Source organism: Camelina sativa, chromosome 19 (genome assembly GCF_030686135.1).
Source record: "Camelina sativa cultivar CO46 ecotype springtype chromosome 19, ASM3068613v1".
Classification (NCBI taxonomy): domain Eukaryota; kingdom Viridiplantae; phylum Streptophyta; class Magnoliopsida; order Brassicales; family Brassicaceae; genus Camelina; species Camelina sativa.
Window position 1 is genome coordinate 1,941,549 of NC_141898.1, and position 21,074 is coordinate 1,962,622.

Here is a 21,074-nt window from a genome sequence, read left to right on the forward strand (position 1 = left end):
CCTTGTTAAGATGGTTATAGTAGAGAGCTGGCAAAAGTACCAAAGATGTTTCGATGTTCTTTCAATTACTTTAGTTGACAATAAATTCTACTTTTCTTTTTTGAAATCACGAATCCACCCGTTGTAAAAATCGATATCACAAAACCAATCGTATTATATTCTCTCTTCCGTGTTGTATCGTATTATCTCTTTTTTACCTACGAATTTTATCAAGTAAAGGTAAATAACCTAAGGACATAATAAACCTGCTTCTCTAATCTCTATTGTTGTTACATCTCAAATAAACTCTATTTATATTCTCTACAACTCCTATGGCTTCATCTCACAAAACACTCGCTCCTATTGTTTCTGGAGCGCTTGCGGGTAGGCGCGATCTTGCTGATTGCAAAAAAACACGAGGAAGAAAAGCAAAGTTTTAAACTCTGTTGAAAAAGAGAGATCATAAATGTGAAGCGAACCTGGCTTACCCGTGACATTTGTTATAGGATTTAGATTCTTTTGAGCAGCAAGTGCTTTTAAGTTATTCCCAGTACCTAACAACAACAAGCTCCTCATAAGCTGCTTTTGTTCTTTGGGACTGGAAGTTTTGGCTGCAGCTTCTTCAAAAGCATGCAAGTCGTTTGGAGAGAGACAAGGGAGCGAAAGCAAAACCTGTTAATATCAGCATAAACATGATTCAAAACTCAAAACGCCAAGGTTAATGAAGTATCATACAGAAGGCAAAAGGACTCAACCATGAATGCTTCTGGTTTAAACTTACCTGGCGAGGAGCTGGATCTCTGTCAGAGAGATATATAAATATTTCACGGCATATATTAACTAAGTCAGGGCTGTTGATGGCATTGGACTCCATGCCTAAGCCGCGGATGACTGCTGTGAACAAATCTTTTGAAACAAATTCTCGTAGCTCCACGTTATTTGTTAGTATAGCTAGAAGAACAACAACATCACAAAAACAACAGACTTTGGTGGTCGTTTCTCCATCTGTCCAGGTAAAGGCTTCTAAACAGATCTGCAGTGCTGGTAGAGCTACACTTTTGTGATTCAGGAGGAACCTACAATCCAATTCATTTTTTCCCATTATTTTGTATTTTACCAAACAACTTTTAATCTGAAGTATTTAGAGGGTAGTATATACTTACCCCACCATAGAGTTGGATCTGAACGCAAGCAAATCTGTGAGAGTAGACTTATCCACACGACCAACACGGCCTGAATTTTCCAAAACCGGAACACTTTGGTTTAGTCTATGAGAAGCCATTGTTGAAAAGAGAGTCGCAATTTCCCGAGTTAAATCTCTTAACAGTTTTTCTTCCATCACTTCAAGTTTCATGTCTGATCCACTATGTACGCCAAACAAGTCTGGAACCTTTGCTCTGCCCTCATGCAGAAGACCGGCCCAAGATGAGCTGAGAGCTTGCTGACAGTGGATAAACAATGGGTGCAGAAGCATCCCTAGCCATGAATCCCACATATCCACGGGACAAGATTTAACTATATAGATTATAAAGGTATGAATAAACAGCCGAATGTGCCTGAATTCCATAGACTGCAAATTTTCCATGAGTGCCATCGCAACATAGTTAGCATCTAAGCATTTAAAGAATGTCTCTCCAATGGTTGTTGATAGGCCCAACACGTTGTATCTAAATGTGTAAACAAATGAGTTATAAATGAGAGATTTATCAAATACTCTATGTAAGGCTTGCTTAAAGGAGGATACTACAAACTCACCCACTCTCTCGGATACCTTTCAACCAGTTTCGTATATCGGATTCACTTGCCTCGGCTTTTCCTTCTTTAGTTCCATCGAACGACCCATCGGCATAAACCGATACGCCTTTTGACAATTTAGGAATTGCTTCACCAGGGAGACTGCATCGCTCAGCATCAGTCATTGTAATTGCTGCCCTAAGTTCTGGGGGTAATGTTTGAATTACAGAGGGTGACCAAAGGGAATGAAGAGCACGGAGTAGCTGTAGATATATAAAAAAGGAATGTTGTCATGTTATTCTTGCAAAAACAAAAACAAAAATCATATCAATATTAGGACTAAGGAACTTCATTACGAATTAAACTAAGCAAGTCGGGCATACTTTTAAGAGGGGTGGCAACATCCAAGAAAGATGAGGAGCCATAGGATGTGAAGCTGGAGTAGTCACAGAGGTCTTGTTCAAATTGCTTTTCCTGTATCCACTTCTCTTGAGTGCTTTCTCAAAGAATGTAACAGTGTGGAATATAGACCACATGAATGATGTGTTGGAGCATAAGCGAACAAGACCCACTGGGTCTGATAGATAATTGTTCTGCCACTCCGGTTGGATCCACTGTTGACTCAAGGGTTCCAATAACCAAGCAAGAACTTCTTGCTGTTGTTGAGCTCTGCGCCAGGTTTAGATTATATCTAAGAACATGACTAATATATGCAATCAATTATACTTCATTTTGAATCAAATATTACCCTGCTGAGGAAGCCATAATAAGAAATGCTTCACCCAGAATGTTATGCTCCCCACGGAGTAAAGTTCCTTCTTTTTCCAAATACCCCATTGTATCAGCAATACCCTGCGCAAAATTATGTCTGTAAAGATGACGAATTTTTTTGTGCTATAGTAGAGGCAACCAAGAAAATGCAAAAGAAGAATTCTGCCACAAAAATGATACCCAAGGTTCACAAGAAAATGTTAATAAGTTTCTAGTTAACCAAAGATGTTCCAACCAGAAGGAAAATAAACCAATGAAATAATGATGCAGACCAACCACTAGCTGGTTCCCTGTTGCTCTAGTTTTAACAAGATAAAGTAACCAGACATCAGCTTAACAAATCATAGAGTTATGCAAACAATTTTCCAGCGTTTACTTATCTGAGTTCCTAACTGTAATTAGTGACAGATCAAAGCTACCTTCATGTGAGGCAGAACACTTTTTTCTGCAGCTTTGGCTATTCTAATGAAAGATGTACAAATCTGCAATCTTGCAGCTCGAGATATGCTAGTAGCTGGATCCTGCCAAAGAAACAGGCGTCAGATAACTCATCTACACCTTGACTTCTGCACTGTCAAAATTTTGAAAAGGTTATTTATATGTATGTATAAGCGCATGTATACACAGCAACAATAACAATAAACCTTCACAACGTGTGGAAGAGAGGTGAGAAGCTCAAATAATTTATTGATGACACTTCCAACTGCATCTGGAAAATACTTGAGAAAAGGACCCATTGCATCCAGATAGTGCACGTGCACTATCATAAGCTCTGGTTCATTCCATTTTAAAGAGAGAAGCTGCTGAAGCAATCCTGGCCCATCAAACAGCACAATACCGAGTATTAAAAAAGCCCAGACATAGTAAACAAAACCTTGGGAATTTGAATATGCTGCAGTATACCCTCATATATTCCACGTAATGCATAATGAACTACAGAACTTCCCCCAGCAAACTCATTTGATCCATCAAAAATCGTTGCCACAATACAATCAAGTGCTAAGTCCTGGGTGTCCATCACTGCTACATCCTGGGAATGTTTGTATCATGAGCTTAAATATGAACAAGATCATCAAAGAGCCTCCATACAGTAGATATCTAATGGTGCATGTTTGTCAAGGGAAGTCAACAGCTTAAAGTATTCGAGAGTCGAGAGAAAACCTGAAGGGGTGCTGGAGAAGCCAATAGGTGCGTAATGAGTGTAATCACCCTTTCGGATATTTTGGTACTGGCGACGAGAGGCTTGTGAGAAGCAGTATGCTTGATCAATTCTAGCTGCACGAAAGAAAGAAGTTTCTAGGTAAGTGTTTGTCTGGAAAGTAAGACCCAATGCATTTGGTTCAGGAATATACCAGCTTTGATCGGTACGGGCCAAATTCTCCCTTCCCTTCAAATTCATCACTCCAGAGTTCCAGGGGCCCAATCGAAACAGTAACACCAGGAGGAACATTTTCTTTCTTGGACATCCGCTGGAAAGATACATCCAGTAGACTGCTCGAGATATCATCATTAATAAGACTTAAAGTCTTTTTCTTTTCACTATCAACCTGGCTTGAACTAACCACACCGCCAGTTGATGATCCCTCACCACTTGGATAAGTCGCAGCCTTGGGCTTTGGAAGTAAATCCCGCATCAATGACTAATCAAAAGGAAAAGATGCTGAAGTTAGCAACAAATATGTTTGTCCTTGAAATTTCCCAAAGAAGAAGGTTGGATTTACGACATACCAGCCAAAAGAGAAGTGCCTCGAAGTGAAGGTCTAACTTGAAGTGTTGGAAGAAGCCAAGCATCTATACAAATAAAAACGATTAAGGCAACATATTCACATGATTATTTGTGAAAAATAAAATCTAATAATGCTAAATATTATTGCTGCTAACATAGGTAGAAGGATTTTTAAGTTATAAATGGCCGAGACAATCAAACTATTAAGCAAGGATACTACATTTAGTAAAAAATTGGACTCGGCTCACTCAAGAACGAGAATCTAATCTCAAATTCTCAAAATGACCAGCTGAAAACAATATAAATTTGACTGTTCAAAATCAAACTTATCCTGTTTCAGTTTGCCATTGCAGCAATTACTAACTTCAGCCTCTTCACTGAAAACATCCAGTTAAGTAACAAAAATAAGACATTAACATTACCTGCTGAAGGTAAACAGCCATAACACCACCATCAGAAGAGATGCATTGCAAGTTAGTTGAGCCTAAAGAGGCCATACTTTCACACATGCATTTTGCAAAATCATAATCATTTTCATCTAATTCGCTAGAACTTGAAGAGGATCTGAATAAGAATTCTCTGGAGACGTTCGTCAGGATCTGAAACAAATTGCTAATTGCAGAATCGAACTCTGCGGTAGAAGCATCACTGGGTCTTTTTCTACAGATAACAAAAGCTAGAAAAATTCAAAGATGTCTATGTGTGCTCACGTAAGTACATCAGATCAAACAGCCCAGTTGCATACCTAGAGCAGACTAGTTTGAAAACCTCACAAGCATGAAGACGGAAGTCAGGTGAAGAAAGTAAGAAGCTGCACCTATTATGAGTTTGCGAGCACTTCATCAGTAAAGAAAAATGCATGGCTGATATCAATATAACAATCTCCGCAAGGGTGTTAAGGAATCCGTACCCACTAAGAATTCCATATTTGGCAAGATCTGGAACAGGAGCCCAATCAGCATATGCGATGATGGCATTCAAGCAAGCTATAACCACATTTGCATGTTGTTTTGCCAGGTCAACGTGTTGCCTACCAGCTTCACTTATTGCAGCTCCAAAGTGTCTCTCAAGAAGCTGCATTTTAATAGATTCAGCAAATTACCGTGGCAGCAAACAACTTTACCGAGAGGAGCAGGAATAAATCGGCGGCATACATTATACAATAAAGGCAAAATCTCAGGCAAAGATTGAGAAAGTCCCCGCAACAATAGCCTACGCCTGTCACCTGAAGAGATGTCCAAAACAGAACTTAGAAAGGAGGATGGAGCTGAAAAGAAATGATAAGGTTGATAACTCAAGTTCAAAATGTTTGAGCTAAACCATAATGGTGAAACCAGAGTTCACCAGATTGAGTATAACTAGACTGAAAAGTTAAGGTATACAGAATTATAAAACTAACATATGTTGGCATATGTGTATTTCCATAACCGATTATATTTAGTTTAATCAAAACTTCAAGATTAGAATAAGCTTCACCCTGCGGACAGACTAATACAAAAAGAAAGTATATTTTTTACTCATAAATACCTTCCAAGTCGTCATTGTGAATTGTAATATCTTCAGGAAGCCATCTCAGCGTCATCAAGACCAATTCAGCCTATCGTTTAAGAATAGGTATGCTTTTATTAATTGCTCTGAAAAAAATTTCGTTAAAGTAAATAAATGGAAGAACATTTTACTTGCACGGGGCCCTGAGCAGACAAGGAAGTCAATAATGTAAATATCTCTTGCCAGAGATCAGGTCCTTGTCTTCTAACTATCTGCAATAAGATAAAGATATTGATTCGAGAAAGTGAACGGAAACAAGCACCAATGATGACAGCAAGTGAAATCGCAGAGCAATTTGAACTCGTACCTCAGCTACAAGGGCAGCTGACTGGCTCTTAAGAGGCCAATTCTCGCATGCATTAGCAACCTCTGAAATTAGTTCAATAGAAACATTAACAAGATCCCTGCACTCCGGAGGACTTAATTCGTCCCATCGTAGTCTGACCAGATGCTGAAAAGGAAAGATAGCTTCACAATAAGGTTTCTATGCTCTCCTAAGAAGCTAAATTATGACTATCAGGTAGCACACAGGGATATGTTATCTATTTGGGGTATGAAAGTCTCTAAATTTGACTTGCCATTCAAATTCTCTCGACAGGCGTCTCAAGCTTTTCTCATTTTACAATATGAGATTGTCAACTGACCTCCCTGACTATTTAGAAACTAACATAATAATTTTTGGAACTGGATCCGTACCACAAAGCAACTTGACTCTAAAATCAATGAGTTCTAAATCCCGTCCAGTTCATTCAGCAAGAGCAGTTTTTAAGTATAAGACAAAAATATATAAAAAGCAGAAAGCAATACATGTTTGCAACAAACCTGCAGCATCTTAAAAGCATGCAGACGAATTTCAGGAGACCACTCCTTCTTCACAAGATGAAAAGAAGTATTTGCCAAAACCCTTACATCTCCAGATTTTATCTGCAAATGTATTTTCAAAGACCGCAGATTACACAAATCAAAACAAATCCGTCACATGTATATAATTGCAAAATATCAAAATCCGCACCAACAAAAGTATAATCTGAGGAGATCAATCATCTAACTAAAAAAGTTCGCATTTTTCAGCAATCTCAAATTCTCAACCAATCAACTCTAACAAACAAAAAAGTCGTTTGCAATATAATAATAACATAATCTGAGGAGTTCCAAACTTCCAATCAATTAAAATAAAAAAAAGTTCGAATTTTTATTATATATTTTGTTTCCCCTTCAAAGCTTTGATCACTGGTAAGGCCACAAACGAGAGACGCAAACACAAAAACGCAAATCGATCAAAAGAAGTTAAAAAAGAGAGAACAATTACAGATTCAAGGAATTCGACAGCCGATTTGCGAGTGTCGGACGTGGAGCTGTAATCGAGGACGGCGAGAATCGCTCGAGCCACATTACTCGCCGTGGAGCTGACGTCGTCCATAATCACTTCCGACGAATATAACCAAAAAGGAGAGAGAGATTCCAAACAACACTTTCTTTCTGCAGAATCAGAGAGAGAGAGAGAGACAGACACGTCTGATTTGGGGGTTTGGGTTTTGGGGTTTTTACACGAAAGCTACGATTTTTATTGAATTTACAGTTTTTATACCAAATCTTTTTTTTTTTTTTCTATTAATTGCAAAGACTATTCTATACGTCAATTCTTACAATAATGACGTAATGTATATCCTAAATCTAAATATTAGGAATGTGATTAAAGCAAAGATACAAAAACAATGCTTAGTTAGGAGCTGTGTAACAAGTAAAAACTCTTCCAAAGTTAGTAAAATTAACTCCACTGATCCGAATTTACTTTTGTAACAAAACTTTATGCAAAAACGTCGTCTATGAAGATTCCTTTCTTCATCATCCAACTAAAGGACTTGGATTTTTCTTTGTATGATATATATAAAATAAAATAAATAAAGATGAAGTCAAAAAGCATAAAGTTACATAATTTACATAAAATATCATAGAATGTAATAATAATTTCCCTCGTTTCAGTGGTGTTTTTTTTTGTCAATTTTCTTGTACAATACAAAAAATCGACCAAAGAAAAAACATATAAACCCACCAAAAAAGAAAAATTGGATTTTTTTTTTTTTTTCTCAAAGTATCTCTCTATCAAAAAAAGGAAACTTTTGAAAATTTTCTGATGAATAAAAATCTTCTCAAACAACGATTCTTTTGCCTTTAACCTTAGAAGCCATTCTTCTCTCCTTGTTGATATCGTTTCTCCTCCGTGTCGTTGAGTCAGATGCTCCTCCAATGGGAGCCAAAGGGCCTGACCAAGACTGGAATGGTTCTTTGGAGTAAGATGAAGTGAATGAGTTTGTGCTATACGGTATCTCTGACGGATCCAGCCGCCGTGAAGATCCCACCTGAAAACCAAGCGACCCGTCTTGATGTGGTGGAGGAAACTTCTCGCTTTTGCTCTTTGCATTCGCGTGCGTTATCAAACGCATCCTCTGTTGTCAAGAGAAGAAGTTAAAAAAGATTCACAGACATGGAACTCAAATAATGATTCAGTTTCTTTTTGTTTGAATTCTTACATCAATGTTAGATTGATTCTCAGCGTTGGCTTCAGGAGCTGGCATTGCTCTTGGGGCTCGTTCTCGGGGTCTCATTCTTCTGCCGCTCTCTCCTTGAGCCTTACGTGCTTCTCTTTGTCTGCGCACATGAATATATTTCTCAAGCAACCATAACCAAACCAAAAACATATTCTATTAAAACTGAGAGACCTTCTTACCAAGCGTATATCTATACTAGATTCAATTCTAGTTGGTAACAAGTTTTCTAAAACTGGAATCTCAAATAACGCAATACACAAACTGAAACAGAAAACTTCACCTCCTATACTCTTCATCTCGTCTCTTGGCATCAATCTCTTTAGTTGGAGGATATTTCGGGAGATCAGAAGGTTGACATGCCAATGGCTCCGTCGTGAAGAACTGCACAACAAAAACAAATCAGCTATGGAACTTCTTTAACCACTATCAAGTCACACGCCTAAGATTCAAAAGTTTCAAGCATTTTTCATTCCTAAAACTACTTACACCACTCTCATTTCTGTAATCTTACTATTTTAAAGTTTCAAACCTTTCACTGCAAAAAACTTACATCACTCATCAATGCATCTGGAGCTGTCTGGCGCTCAGCTGGATCGAGCGATAGAAGCTTATCGAGTAGAGAAAGCGCCTCGGGAGAGAAATCTTTGTAAACCTCTCTTAATTTTCTCTTATACTGCGGTAAAGGCTTGTGATGAGCATGCTTATGAGTAGAAGGGAGCCTAATCTTCTTCCAGTACTCTTCCGAAGGCGATCCACATAACTTATATATCCTATGCAACTGCTCAACCTGCCGCGTGAACATTATCCCAATTCATCATTTCATATAAAAACTCAAACATTTTTCTCAACCTTGAAAATAAAATCATAATTTGAGAGCTAACCTCATTACGACCTGGCATAATCGGTCTACCAGCTAATAACTCAGCTAAAATGCAACCAGCGCTCCATAAATCAATACCGACACTGTACTCAATAACACCATGAAGAAGCTCTGGTGCTCTGTACCATAAAGTAACAACCCGATTTGTCATATGTTGCCTCTTACTCGCATCAAAAAACGTTGCAAGCCCGAAATCGCCTATTCTAAGAACTCCTCCGTCATCTATAAGAAGGTTTGATCCTTTAATATCACGGTGAAGAACTCCTCGGCTATGGCAATGCTCGAGCCCCGAGAGTAGTTGCTCCATATAGCATTTAACCTGAAAACATAGACATTACTAACACGGTTAGGATTTGCCTCGCAACTCTGTGTTGTGACTGAAATCTATATCACCAAGGAAATAACCTGTTGCTCGGTGAATTTAATGTCAGGACTTGCAGCAAGACCAGCTAAATCATGATGCATATAACGGAAAACCAAGTATAAACTACTCGACATCCTCGAAGTAACCAAACCTTCCAGTTTAATGACATTGGGATGATCCAATCTCCTCAAAATCAGAATCTCCCTAGCCATAAATCTCAAGCTCTCACGTTCATTAACATCACAACGCACTTTCTTTAACGCCACAATGTTTCCTGTCAACAGATCTTTCGCCTTGTACACATTACTATAAGTTCCTGATCCAATCTACACACACACATAAACAACAAAATTCAATTACACAAAGTCATTGCAAGGAACAAAACGAAAACAGATAATGCTCTCACCTTCTCAATCTTCTCAAAAGAATCAGCTTTTCGTGGAAGCCATCCGCTCAGAGCTTCTCCACAGACTTCAGACAACCATGATGGCCATCCAGCTGCAACTTGTTCACCGAGCAAATTCTTTGGCGGGTTGCTTCGTCTCGGGTCAGGCTTAGACCTTTTCCTTTCCCCTTTAGATTTCCTCTCTTTGGCCTCTGTCACAACAAAGCCATTCTCTTCCTTCTGATCCACAACAGCTTCGTGATGATTCCTAACCTCCTCACCATTAGAAGCAGAAGCGACGACAACATCAGCACTAGTGCTCTCTGTTGCCTCGGTTTTGGTCACAGACACATTGTTAACTTGTTGCCGTTTAGACTCAATCCTAGTACTAACTTCGTCTCTAGACCCAAAAACTGATCCTGATGATCCGGGTCGACCCAATACACAACCCATCTCATCAAACTAACCTTCATCTGCTCAACATGTTTCTAAAAGAGATCTCTTTGACACAATCAAAAAAGTCTGTCTCTTTGAAATCAACTTTAACTGCAACAAACACACACATAGATGGAAAATTCAAAATTGGGTACAGCTCGAAACCCAGGAAAAGTATCACATCGAAGATCAGATTTGACTAAAACAGGAAACTTTGAATAAGAAAAATAAAAAAAGGGGGTTGGTGAAATTCACTTACTTTATGATCGAGGAGACGCGAAATTCTCAACCCAGCTGGTCAAATCTGAAACTTGAACAGAGTAAAACAGCTGCAGGGAGAGAACCCAAAAAAAAGTAAGAAACAGAGAAACAAAAATTAAACCCTAGTTCTGAGAGAAAGAGAGAAGTCAGGCTGTGAGAGACAAGTCAAAGGAAGAAGGTAAAGATCTGAGAAAGAAAAAACTTGTTTAAAATTTTAGAGACATACACAGACACAACCAAAGCTGACTCAAAACTCAGGAGAAGAGACAACAAAATTGAACAAAAATAGGAATGAAAAATGAGGGATTTCAAAAATTCAACAAAGAGAGGCAAACAAACAAAAAAATAAAGAAAGACAAAAAGGAAAAGGGAAAAATGGATGATGGAGTCCAGAAGATTTAAAAATGAAACCTTTAAAGCTAAAAAGAAAAAGATTTTAAAAACCAATTAGGGCTTTGGCAAAAAAAATAAAAATAAAAGGCAAGGGTGATACTGATACATACATACATAGCTATACGGAGTTTTGTAGACCAATACATACACTATTACACCATTAATTATGAAAGAAAGAGACGGACTAAAATCTAATATATCCTTGCAATCAAACTTTTATTCTTATATCCCCTTCGATAATAACAAACATATATATATATATTTTTAATTAAAAATGTGGTTAAAGACAAAAAAAACCCTAATATCCTTTTGTTATTTACAGATCCAACCACCTTATACCCACCCAAACCCACAAAATTCAGACAATCCACTTAAAATCGGATCTCCTCTTTAACAACCAACTTTTCGAATTCCTTCATTCACGAAATCCCCTCTCCCTCGATCAAATCCCGCTTAATTATTCTTCTCCCTCAAGTGCAACTAAGGATAACTTGATTCTGGGTAAGTTGAAATCGGTTGGTGTTTCTCGAATTTGGGTTATTTGTTTTTCAAAATCGGTAATATGGGTTTCGATTTTCGGTAATTTGGTTTTCAATTTTGGGGTTTCGTCGATTTCTTTCATGAATTGGAGTGAAGTGGAAGTTGAAATCGGTTGTTTTTTTGTGTGCAAGAGTCGTAATGGTTCGTACAAAGAACCCAAGCTATGTGGAAAAATCGAATCCCCCAGCAGATCTCGAAAAAGAAGGAAATCGTGGGGATGAATCTGAACGTGATTCCGATAAGACGAACTCAATTGAGAAGTCAAATGATAAGGATTCATCGGTATGTATCTTCTCTATATTGTATAACCGTTCAAATAAGAATTCGTTCTAAAAAGTATAACTGTATAACTTAGGAAAACTTAGAAAAAGTATAACTTAGAAAAACTTGGTATAACTAGATATGTGTCTTGCAGGGATCTGAGGATGAATGCGACGTAATGCAACCTCTGAATATGTACTTCGATTACTCCCAGTATACGAAGCCTTTCAAGATGTCTGGAAAGTGTTTTATTTCAGAGACGGTAAACTTATTAGGCGGTCATCTTAAAGAAGAGGAGTTAGATTGGTTTTTAGGGCACCCACAGTTCAAGCATTTCTTCCATATGCTTAAGGATTCGAATCATAAGTTGATGGGTATGTGGATGTTGTTGCTTCGCACGGTGTAAGAAGGGGACGGGACCTTCCGTTGTCGTAAGGACTCCTATTATAACAAGGCAGAAAAACTCGAAAAAGTAAGGAGCATGTGAACCTTTATGAGTCAGTATGTGAACTTTTATGAGTCAGTATGTGAACTCTTTGGTTGTTTTTATGGTTTTTGTTAAGTACTCGGAATGTTTAACTAGGTACAACTCTCTTTTTTTAAGTACAATTCTCTTTTTTAAGTACAACTCTATGTTTTTAGGTACAACTTGGTTGGAATGTTAAAGTAAGTACAACTATGTTTTTAAGTACAACACTCAGTTTGCATCAAAATTTATGTTGTGTGTTTAAGCAGACAAAATAACACACAAGAACAAGACAAATTACCGGCAATCGGCAAATGGAACCACACAAACGAACCTTAGTTGTACTATTACAAAGAACAAGTTTTACTTAGTTGTACTATTACAAAGTACTATGTAGTTGTACCATCTTCCAAGAACAAGTTCTACTTAGTCGTACCATCTTCCGAGACATACCACAAGAAAACATCCAAAAAAAACGAGAAAACATATTTTCTTAATTTTCTTCATATCTCTGCTCCTATCCATCTTCAGCTGTCTATATTAGATTTCAAGATTTGAGATGACCCAGAAATCGCAAAAACCCAGAAATCGGAAACCCAGAGAGAGGAATCGAAAACCCAGAAATCGAAAACCCAAAAAACCCAGAGAGAGGAAATTTTGTTTTTGTTTTTGGACCCAGAAATCGCAAGAGAGAGGGAGAGGGGAGAGGAATGAATTTTTTTTGGACCCCCCAAAATCGCATAAAAATTCGCTCCAATTTAATTTTTCAAAAATTAAAATTTTGTTTGACACATAAAAAACACGTGTAGTCGCCAATTTAAACACGTGTAGCCGCCAATTTACACATGTGTAGCCGCCAAAATGCACTAGTTGTTCCAAGTTTTCAGATTGTACCGATCTTGACAAGTTGTACAATTCCGAATTTTTTATTGTAATTAGTTATACCATGTCAAAACCCAATAATTTTAGTTGCACACATGGTTTATGGTTAATTGAGATACATTTACACATGTTCATGCGATCATATGTTTGAAAACATAATTTTCTAAACTTTTGTAATTATATGTGGTTTACAACGACAAAGTAACCCTTAAAGTATAAGGTGTTTCATGATAAATTTTGAATATGATGAAAATTGTTATGACAATTCTTTCTTTCAATTAGTAATGTATATTTAATATTTTTGTTGTTAATTATTTATACAATTGTCATATTTATTTTTATTTGAAAATTTATAAATAATAATATAGTTATTTTGTTTTTTTTAATTATCAATTTTTAATTATAAAAGTTTAATTACAATTTTTAATTATAAATAATAATATAATTATTTTTGGCAACTAACCTAAGGAAGATAATCACAATTTAACTGAAATAAGTTTTTCCTTAAAGATAAGCAAACATGTCTATCAAGATAATTCACAAAAAACAAACACACACAAATGACAATAGTTGTACCGAGGGAAAAATATGTTTTACTAAGTTCTCCAAATAAGAAACTAAGTCTGAGAACTCTCACTATCAAACCAGCTCCTACTCGAATTTTTCTTCTTCTTCCTGCGTCCATGTTCTCCGGCTGATGGAATCCTTTTTGTTGGTTTTCTTCCTCTTTTTGTGACATAAAAATTAGGAAGAACAATCTTAGCACGTACATCGTCACAGACCGTCCTCGAATACCCCAATGCCCACTGCTCCATCCCCCTGATTTATTTCAACATCATTCACGACTTCCACATGCAAAACTTGGAATTGATCTGGATTCATTTCCAAATAACACATCAGATCATCATCATCACGTATGTGTATCGGTCTCTTAGGATGCACTGATTCGGGAACGTAACTCAATTTTAGCTCAGTCATAGTTTCATCAACCTTTGCCTTTCTGCATATTTTCTGAACCAATGCAGAATAACTGACCTCTTCAATAGATGTCTCCATTCTAAGAGATTGATGAACTTTTTCTCTTGAAATCCATCTTAGTTCATTTTCCCTTGTTGCATAATATCCCCCGTAATCAAAAACGATGATTATCCGACGATTATTATTCATTGTGCCTGAAATAAAATAAAAAAACTCACATTGGAACCTCTGTCGTGTAAATAGTATTACCAAGTTGTACCAAACTTGTGTTAGTTGTACCCGTCTAAGTTGTATCAAACTATTACCAGTTGTACCAAATACTAGCTAGCGATTGTACCCGTATCAGTTATACCTAGTCTACCAGTTGTACTACATCGACTCCACAAAATCACTATTTATTTCGGAATATTTTTACGATTCAGTTCGAATGAAGTGTTAGAATCCACTTAGTATGCGACCCATTTCGACACTAATACAAATGAGAATAAATTGAATGAGCATTCAAGGTATATACCCTAATTGCTTTAGGATGAACCTCAACAACACAAGAACCCTAATTGCATTGGTAAATAAATGTAAGAATATCACCTGAATCTTTTTATTCTAGAAGACGAAGAAGAAGAAGAAGAAGAAGGATTGGTTGAACTGCTTCGAATTTAGGCTTTTTATTTACTTCAAAAACTCTTTTTTTTTTTTTTTTTGAATCAGACAAAAAAAAGGAATAAATATGGAAACAGACGAATGATCTGTTGGCTGTTTATTATTATAATGATGTGTAATTGTTTTTGTTTGGACGTAACACACACAGAGGTCAAAAAGGCTCAAAGTTACTCTACTCTTCTGCGGTTTTGCCCCCACCAACTTTTAATTATAAAACATAACCTCAACATTTTCTTATTACAAGTTTCGTTGTTTATTCTCTTTTCAGATTTCAAACTAGTCATTAATAATATATATTTAATGACTAATACATATATTTCGAAATCATTTTCTTACAAATGGTTGGTTTCATAATTGCATTACAATACATGTGACTATTAAAAATGATTCTTTGTCACTAATAACGGTTAATTTCGGATATGAAACGGCTATTAGAGCAAAATTCATTTTTTACGAAGGTCTAATGGTGGTGCTAAAGAAGTGGGTTTTTGTCAATGACAAGGATCACAAAGAAGAATTTTGATCTATTGGTCAAACATTATTTGTTTTTTTAACTTAAGTGAAGAAGAATATTTGGTAATGTATCCACCTAATTTTGGAATTGTATCATTAAAAATATAACACTATGATTTCTTTTTGTTAGAAACTTAGAATAGAAAATTGGAAGAAAAAAAAAAAAAATGTAACAATTATGATACATAATGAGAGTTTTCTTCATCTGTCCAATCAAAGAAGCTCCTTTATCAAGACTCAGTTTGTAAACCAAACAAGGAACAAAGGCTAAGGTATTAGTGATTACTTCTGTCCTTTAAGAGAATATAAACCATTTTCTCTCTTCTTCTTTTTATTTCTTTTCTCTTTTTGTGACTAAAAGCTTTGTATGTTATTCATTCCAAGCATTGTAAACTACAAATCATCATTATGCCAGACAATTTTACTAATTCTAATGACCTAACTCATCAATTTTTGGGTTATTTTGAAAAATTGTGCCAGACAATATCCAAGATAAACATGCATTATACATAGTCAACAACGAAAAATAGGATCGTGAAAAAAGAGATACTCCGGCTGTAAATCTATAAATCAAATCTCAGTATTTTATATGGTAGATCTACAGACACGTTTAGTAGCAAATACTACTAGTTGATTTTATCGGAATACATTATTTCCCATTCCAGATATGATGAAATAATAGAAGAAAAACATGCTGGAAGAAGAATAATATTGTACATATAAATTATTAAAAAAAAAAGAGTTCCAAAATTAATCATCTAAGAAGATTAGAGAACATAATATAAAGTCTGAGGGTAAAGGATTTAAATATGAATTCATCATTCAAAATGATAATTTCAGGCAAATAAGTAAACGCCTTAACAGCTATTCCTCTAGATAATAATAATGCAAATTCCACAAAAAAAAACACTAATCTTACACTCAGAGATCTCTCAAAATCTGTTTCTGTCCCTCAGTCCTTGTTCTTCTTTTTCTTCTCTTTCTTATCTTTCTTCTTGGCTGGTGTTTCAGTTGTTTCTTCTTCCTCGTGCTTTCTCTTCTTCTTATTCTTCTTCTCCTCCTTTGCAACCTCTACGGCTTCAGTTTCTGCTTCAGCTTTCTTCTTCTTCTTTTTCTTTGATGCTTCCTCCTTTTCTGCTTCCTCTTCTTCTTCCACCTTCTTCTTCTTCTTTTTCTTATCTTTCTTCTTCGATGACTCCTCACCGTCCTCAGATTTAGCTGGCGTTTGCCCAAGAAGAGAATCTGCAGCAGTGTTGTAAGTCTGCACATACAAACAGTTAAAAGATTACTTCACCATAAACCCAAGCACAAGCAAATAGATATAAAACTCAACAGCAACAATTAGAAGAAGAAAGTGTAGAAACAAACAAAGAGACAATGATCTCGACCTTAGCAGGAGTGATAAGACCACCGGATCCCTTCTTCTTATCCTTGTCATACACCTCAATCTTAGGTTTGCCTTTAGCTGAACCAGACAGACGGCCTAAATCTTTTCCTTCAAGATTTCTCAACCTTGCTTCAAGCTGTGAGATATTTAACACGCACCAGAAACATCATCAGTTATGAAGGAAAAAATTATGAGCTAAGATTGTTCAGAGAGATGCCAATAATAGGAAAACTACTGAAGATTGTTACCTTAGCGCGGTTTTCAAGTCCCATAGTGTTATCTTGGCCATCACCAAGTGCATCAAACCTAATAGCAAGAGCAGATTTAGCAGCTAATGACCGCGAGATCTTTCCCTTGTGCTTTGGTGCTGCTTGACCAACAACTGATGCGTGGTAGATCAAACCGTACTTGGGTGTGGCATGTTTTGTCTTAAGAGCTCTAAAGAGAGCTTTCTCAGCTCCAAGTATCTGAACGGTACTTCCAGGTTGCTTGGAAAGGTTCAATAAACTACCTCCATGAGAAATTAGACGAGCACCAACTAGTTCTCCAACCAGGGCAGTCAGATTGGGAGCAACAGTGTTCATTCTGCTCTTCAGGTAATCATAAAGCTGAGCTCTGTACTCAGACAGAGAAAGAACCTGGTCACAGAGTTCCCGGATGTGCAGCAAGTCAAGGTCACTGACTTCTGTTCCCATGGATATCACAGCTGCTTCCTTCAGATCTGCCTCAATTTCCTCAGATAGGATCTGCAATGAAACCAGAAACAGGAGAATATAGTATCATTAATCAAAGCGTTTTTGGTTCATGGAATTCTATTTACACAGTATACAATAAACTTACCTCAGAGAAGTCAAGTTTAGCAGCATTAATCCGGTTGCCCATCAATTTAACAGATTTGGCGTATAGGATATTGTCTGATATGATCTTAGCAAGCTCGGGAAAATGCCATCCGTACCATTCTCTAACCCTCATCGCATACGTGTTTAGTTCTTTGTCAAGATCATCGAGCAGACCGATAGCTTGGATAATCATGGTATCCACCTGAGAAAAACTAAACCGTTAAGAGATGCAAGAAAAGCAAAGACAAACACAGGATACGTTGGACAATCAAATGGTAGTTTATTATAGAAGCTCCATAGTTCAACACAGGTTAGCTCCTTTAAATCCATAAACAAATTCATATACTTTAAACGTCACCATATAAAAACACCAATATAACTTGTCAGGAGTAGAAATACCTTGTCAGAGCTAAACTTGAGCTTATATCTAGCAAGGCTGTGAGACAAACCCAATCTCATAGGAGCCATGTCTTGATCACCCAAACCAGATAAGAGCTCTGTAAACTGACTTCTAACACCTCGGAGAAGCTCCATCACAGCATTGTTGTGAACACAGTCGATTTTCTGTATTGAATTAAGAACTTGCATAAGAAACAAATACAGGCCAAACAGATATAAGGGTGTAATAATGGAAAAACTCTAGTGAACTACACACCAGTTTCTCCTTGATAACATTCCCAAGCTTTGAATCAGCCACAGCCAAGGTTTCACCTTCACAATTAGCTTTCAAAAACTTGCGCAGACCTTTGCTTGGAGTTCCCTCATGCAATTTAACAACTGCTTCAAGAGCTTCAGATGTGTTGTCGAACTTGTCGAAAGCCTTTAGCTTAACAATCTGGTACATCAACAAAATTTAATGAGAAACACAAACACCAGACACTCGGCATGTAATAATGCATAAAGAAAAGCAAAAAAAAATTCACCTTTCGTGCTGAGTCTGGAGTCTCGAACTCTTTAGCCAAATCCTGCAGATAAAATGTAAAAAAAAAAAAAAAGTTGAAATTGATGACATAAAAAGAGCAACTAAAATAGAGAAGCCAAGGTTGGAGCTAGACAACTCACCTCGAGATTAGCGAGCTTTCCTTCATCTTTCACTTTAAAGAGGGCAAAACCCGCCGGTGTCTCAACTAGTACGATCATCTTCACAAAACTCTCAAGTCTGTATCCTAATTAGAAAATTAAGACAAACACTTGAATCAGAACAGTGAAGAAGATATGTAAAAGTTAACGTTTTGATATCAGAATCTAGCAATAAACACCATTCACTATAAACCCTATTCCTTATCTTGGTTACACATAAGAAAATACAACCATCAAAGCCAGTAAAACTCTGTCTACGTATTCAAAACTCCACAATCTTCATAAAAAAAAAAAGAAAAGTTCAAATATTGAAGAAGCATTCATGGTGAAGGAAAGAGAGAGAGAGAGATTCAATCAATACCTGAGTTACTCAAAGCTGCTGCAGCTGCTGTGAAAGAGTGGAAGAAGAAGAAGAAGACGGAGACGGGACAATCACTTAGGGTTTTAAGAGGGTATTATTATAGCTGTTAAAGAGAGACTCGGGCCTCTCTCAAGAACGCTGCGTTTTATAAGCTATAAAAAGGGGTATCTCTGTAACTTGCAAAAACCTGGGGTTGAGTTTTAGGCGGCCCAACAATGGTTTTATAGTTTTCAGATAATGGGCCTGAGTGAACCATTTAACCTGGCCCGTTTATATGAATCTTAAAAACGCACCGTCTTAGTGTTCTCTCTTTCTTTCTCCTTGTGAGTTTCTCTCTCTCTTTGTGAGATTTCGTCTGGAGATACCCCTAATAGAGCTCGAGAAGCTTCAAGGCACGGTTTCAAATTTTCTCGTCTTTTTCATACTTTTATACAACTTTTTTACTCTGATTTTGCCAAAGCTTCATCTAATTAGGTTCCGTAGATACTGAAAACAAAATCACGATTTCGTCTCTTGTTGTTTAGGGTTTAACTCAGTGAGTTGTGTGATTTAGAGTCTTAAGAAAGCTCATATGTTCTTTAATATGTTTGATACTTACATGGAAAAACCTAATTTTGCAGGAAGTTATGGCGAGTGAAGATGAATCGATTGAACAAAAGGCTGCTGCTCGTAAAGAGGCACTTAGAGCTCTAAGGGCAGCTCAGGAACTGTCCGAGACCAAGGAAGACGGAGAAGATGATACAGTCGAAGAAGAGTGAGTATGCTTTTTGTTCTTTGCATATAATATATGTTGTCTACTCTATCTTGATTTCTATCGACTGTCTTGTTTCGAAGAGCAATTTACCTTTAGAGGAGGAACCAATCTGTTTCTTGTTGTGTGTTGTTGACTAATGCAAAACTAGGAGCTTCCCTAGGGCTTTGGATTTGATTCTCTCTTTTACTGTCACCACCCACCATTTTGTGATATAGTGGTGTTTATTTATGCCTAGTCCTTTACCAAACAGTTTTGCTATTACAGATTGTATTCTTGTGTGTACTTTTTTGACTAGTTGATTGGTTTTTGTTGCTTGATTAATTCGTGCTAAAATACTTCTTTTTTTGTGCTTGATTGCTCGTGATTTTACAGTGGTCCAGCCATGAAATTTAGAAATTATGTTCCTCAAGCTAAGGAGCTTCAGGATGGTAAACTTGCTCCACCAGAGCTACCTCAATTCGAAGACCCGATAGTTGCACTTCCAGCTGCTGTGGAGAAGAAAGAGGTTTGTGACTGACCACAATAGCCCTCTTGTGTTTGGAATTTTTTTTTACTTGACTCGTTCCACGAAAAGCTTTAAACGGAATTTGTCTTTTGCAGGACCCATTTGTCAACATTGCTCCAAAGAAGCCTAACTGGGACCTTCGAAGAGATGTGCAGAAGAAGCTTGATAAGCTCGAAAGGCGGACTCAAAAAGCAATGTATAAACTCATGGGTAAGTGGCAACTGTTTCTATATTCTTGATATTATCTGTGGAAGCTTGATTAAGCAATTTTAAGTTTTATGAAGGATAGATTAATAAGACCTTTCATTTGTCTACGGTTCATGATTAACACTTTGAACACCAAAACTGTTGGTTTATCACTTCCAAAATAGAGTGATATGTTTGTATTTTTTAGTATGGAACTAACATATGCATTTTCATCTTGTAATTACAGCTGAGCATGAGAAAGAACGTGAGATAACGGAAGCTGATGGTAACACCATAGAAAGTTGAAAGCTGAAAGACATCATCAAAGAAGCCACCGAACATTATTATTCTACTTAATTTTGTATAACCGTTAAAGCTTCTATTCGAAGTGACTAGACCATAGGTCTTGATTTCTCCTCTTGTGAAAAAACTTACTGCCATAGGCATACACAGAGTATGTTTATGTTCTCATTTGTCAAGAAAAAAGTGCGGTTTGTGTTTTTTCAAGATTTGGTCCGTTCAACATCGGTTTTACCATAGACTGATCACTAAAGGAACTGTGTTATTTGTTTTGAATTAATTTGCTTTGGTTATGTTAACTTCGTTAAAAATAAAAACCTCCCAAATTAAAACCAAA

The 21,074-nt window shown here is 36.8% G+C and overlaps 4 protein-coding genes across 9 annotated transcripts; 1 reads left to right on the forward strand and 3 right to left on the reverse strand.

Annotated features, from left to right (window-relative positions):
- Window positions 1–136: 136 nt before the first annotated feature.
- On the reverse strand, window positions 137–7,371 carry LOC104764143 (protein HASTY 1). Of its 5 annotated transcripts, none has more exons than XR_015591589.1 (22): window positions 7,068–7,309; window positions 6,581–6,682; window positions 6,066–6,209; window positions 5,890–5,970; window positions 5,738–5,807; window positions 5,365–5,435; window positions 5,121–5,284; window positions 4,956–5,027; window positions 4,633–4,870; window positions 4,213–4,275; window positions 3,837–4,124; window positions 3,646–3,759; window positions 3,388–3,514; window positions 3,129–3,298; window positions 2,904–3,050; window positions 2,462–2,565; window positions 2,097–2,382; window positions 1,735–1,976; window positions 1,143–1,646; window positions 761–1,055; window positions 468–651; window positions 137–378 (listed from the first exon to the last, which is right to left on the reverse strand). XR_015591589.1 is itself a non-coding variant. In XM_010487601.3 (22 exons), exons 1-22 carry the CDS (start codon window positions 7,176–7,178, stop codon window positions 323–325), a joined length of 3,588 nt encoding a protein of 1,195 aa, XP_010485903.1. In that variant the 5' UTR covers window positions 7,179–7,371; the 3' UTR covers window positions 137–322. The 5 variants fall into 5 exon arrangements, 4 of the variants coding, with proteins under 4 accessions (XP_010485903.1, XP_087359150.1, XP_087359149.1 ...); XM_010487601.3 differs by having other exon boundaries at window positions 2,904–3,005; window positions 7,068–7,371; XM_087503024.1 differs by having other exon boundaries at window positions 2,904–3,005; window positions 6,066–6,260; window positions 6,537–6,682; window positions 7,068–7,154.
- A 305-nt stretch (window positions 7,372–7,676) lies between these two features.
- LOC104764144 (putative serine/threonine-protein kinase At1g54610) lies at window positions 7,677–11,092 on the reverse strand. Its single transcript, XM_087503031.1, has 9 exons — window positions 10,859–11,092; window positions 10,631–10,700; window positions 9,958–10,482; window positions 9,593–9,877; window positions 9,189–9,506; window positions 8,858–9,094; window positions 8,588–8,688; window positions 8,290–8,407; window positions 7,677–8,205 (listed from the first exon to the last, which is right to left on the reverse strand). The coding sequence occupies exons 3-9, from the start codon at window positions 10,387–10,389 to the stop codon at window positions 7,909–7,911; spliced, it is 1,788 nt and encodes a 595-aa protein (XP_087359157.1). The 5' UTR covers window positions 10,390–10,482; window positions 10,631–10,700; window positions 10,859–11,092; the 3' UTR covers window positions 7,677–7,908.
- Window positions 11,093–16,114: 5,022 nt separating this feature from the next.
- Window positions 16,115–19,125, reverse strand: LOC104764145 (putative nucleolar protein 5-2). 2 transcript variants are annotated; one of them, XM_010487604.3, is made up of 9 exons: window positions 18,993–19,125; window positions 18,614–18,717; window positions 18,475–18,516; window positions 18,207–18,386; window positions 17,951–18,115; window positions 17,553–17,753; window positions 16,961–17,458; window positions 16,714–16,848; window positions 16,115–16,586 (listed from the first exon to the last, which is right to left on the reverse strand). In XM_010487604.3, the coding sequence occupies exons 2-9, from the start codon at window positions 18,689–18,691 to the stop codon at window positions 16,278–16,280; spliced, it is 1,608 nt and encodes a 535-aa protein (XP_010485906.2). In that variant the 5' UTR covers window positions 18,692–18,717; window positions 18,993–19,125; the 3' UTR covers window positions 16,115–16,277. The 2 variants fall into 2 exon arrangements, with proteins under 2 accessions (XP_010485906.2, XP_010485908.2); XM_010487606.3 differs by having other exon boundaries at window positions 18,614–18,710; window positions 18,993–19,123.
- A 128-nt stretch (window positions 19,126–19,253) lies between these two features.
- LOC104764146 (uncharacterized) lies at window positions 19,254–20,944 on the forward strand. Its single transcript, XM_010487607.3, has 5 exons — window positions 19,254–19,384; window positions 19,613–19,746; window positions 20,119–20,251; window positions 20,347–20,461; window positions 20,685–20,944. The coding sequence occupies exons 2-5, from the start codon at window positions 19,619–19,621 to the stop codon at window positions 20,741–20,743; spliced, it is 435 nt and encodes a 144-aa protein (XP_010485909.1). The 5' UTR covers window positions 19,254–19,384; window positions 19,613–19,618; the 3' UTR covers window positions 20,744–20,944.
- The last annotated feature ends 130 nt before the right edge of the window (window positions 20,945–21,074 follow it).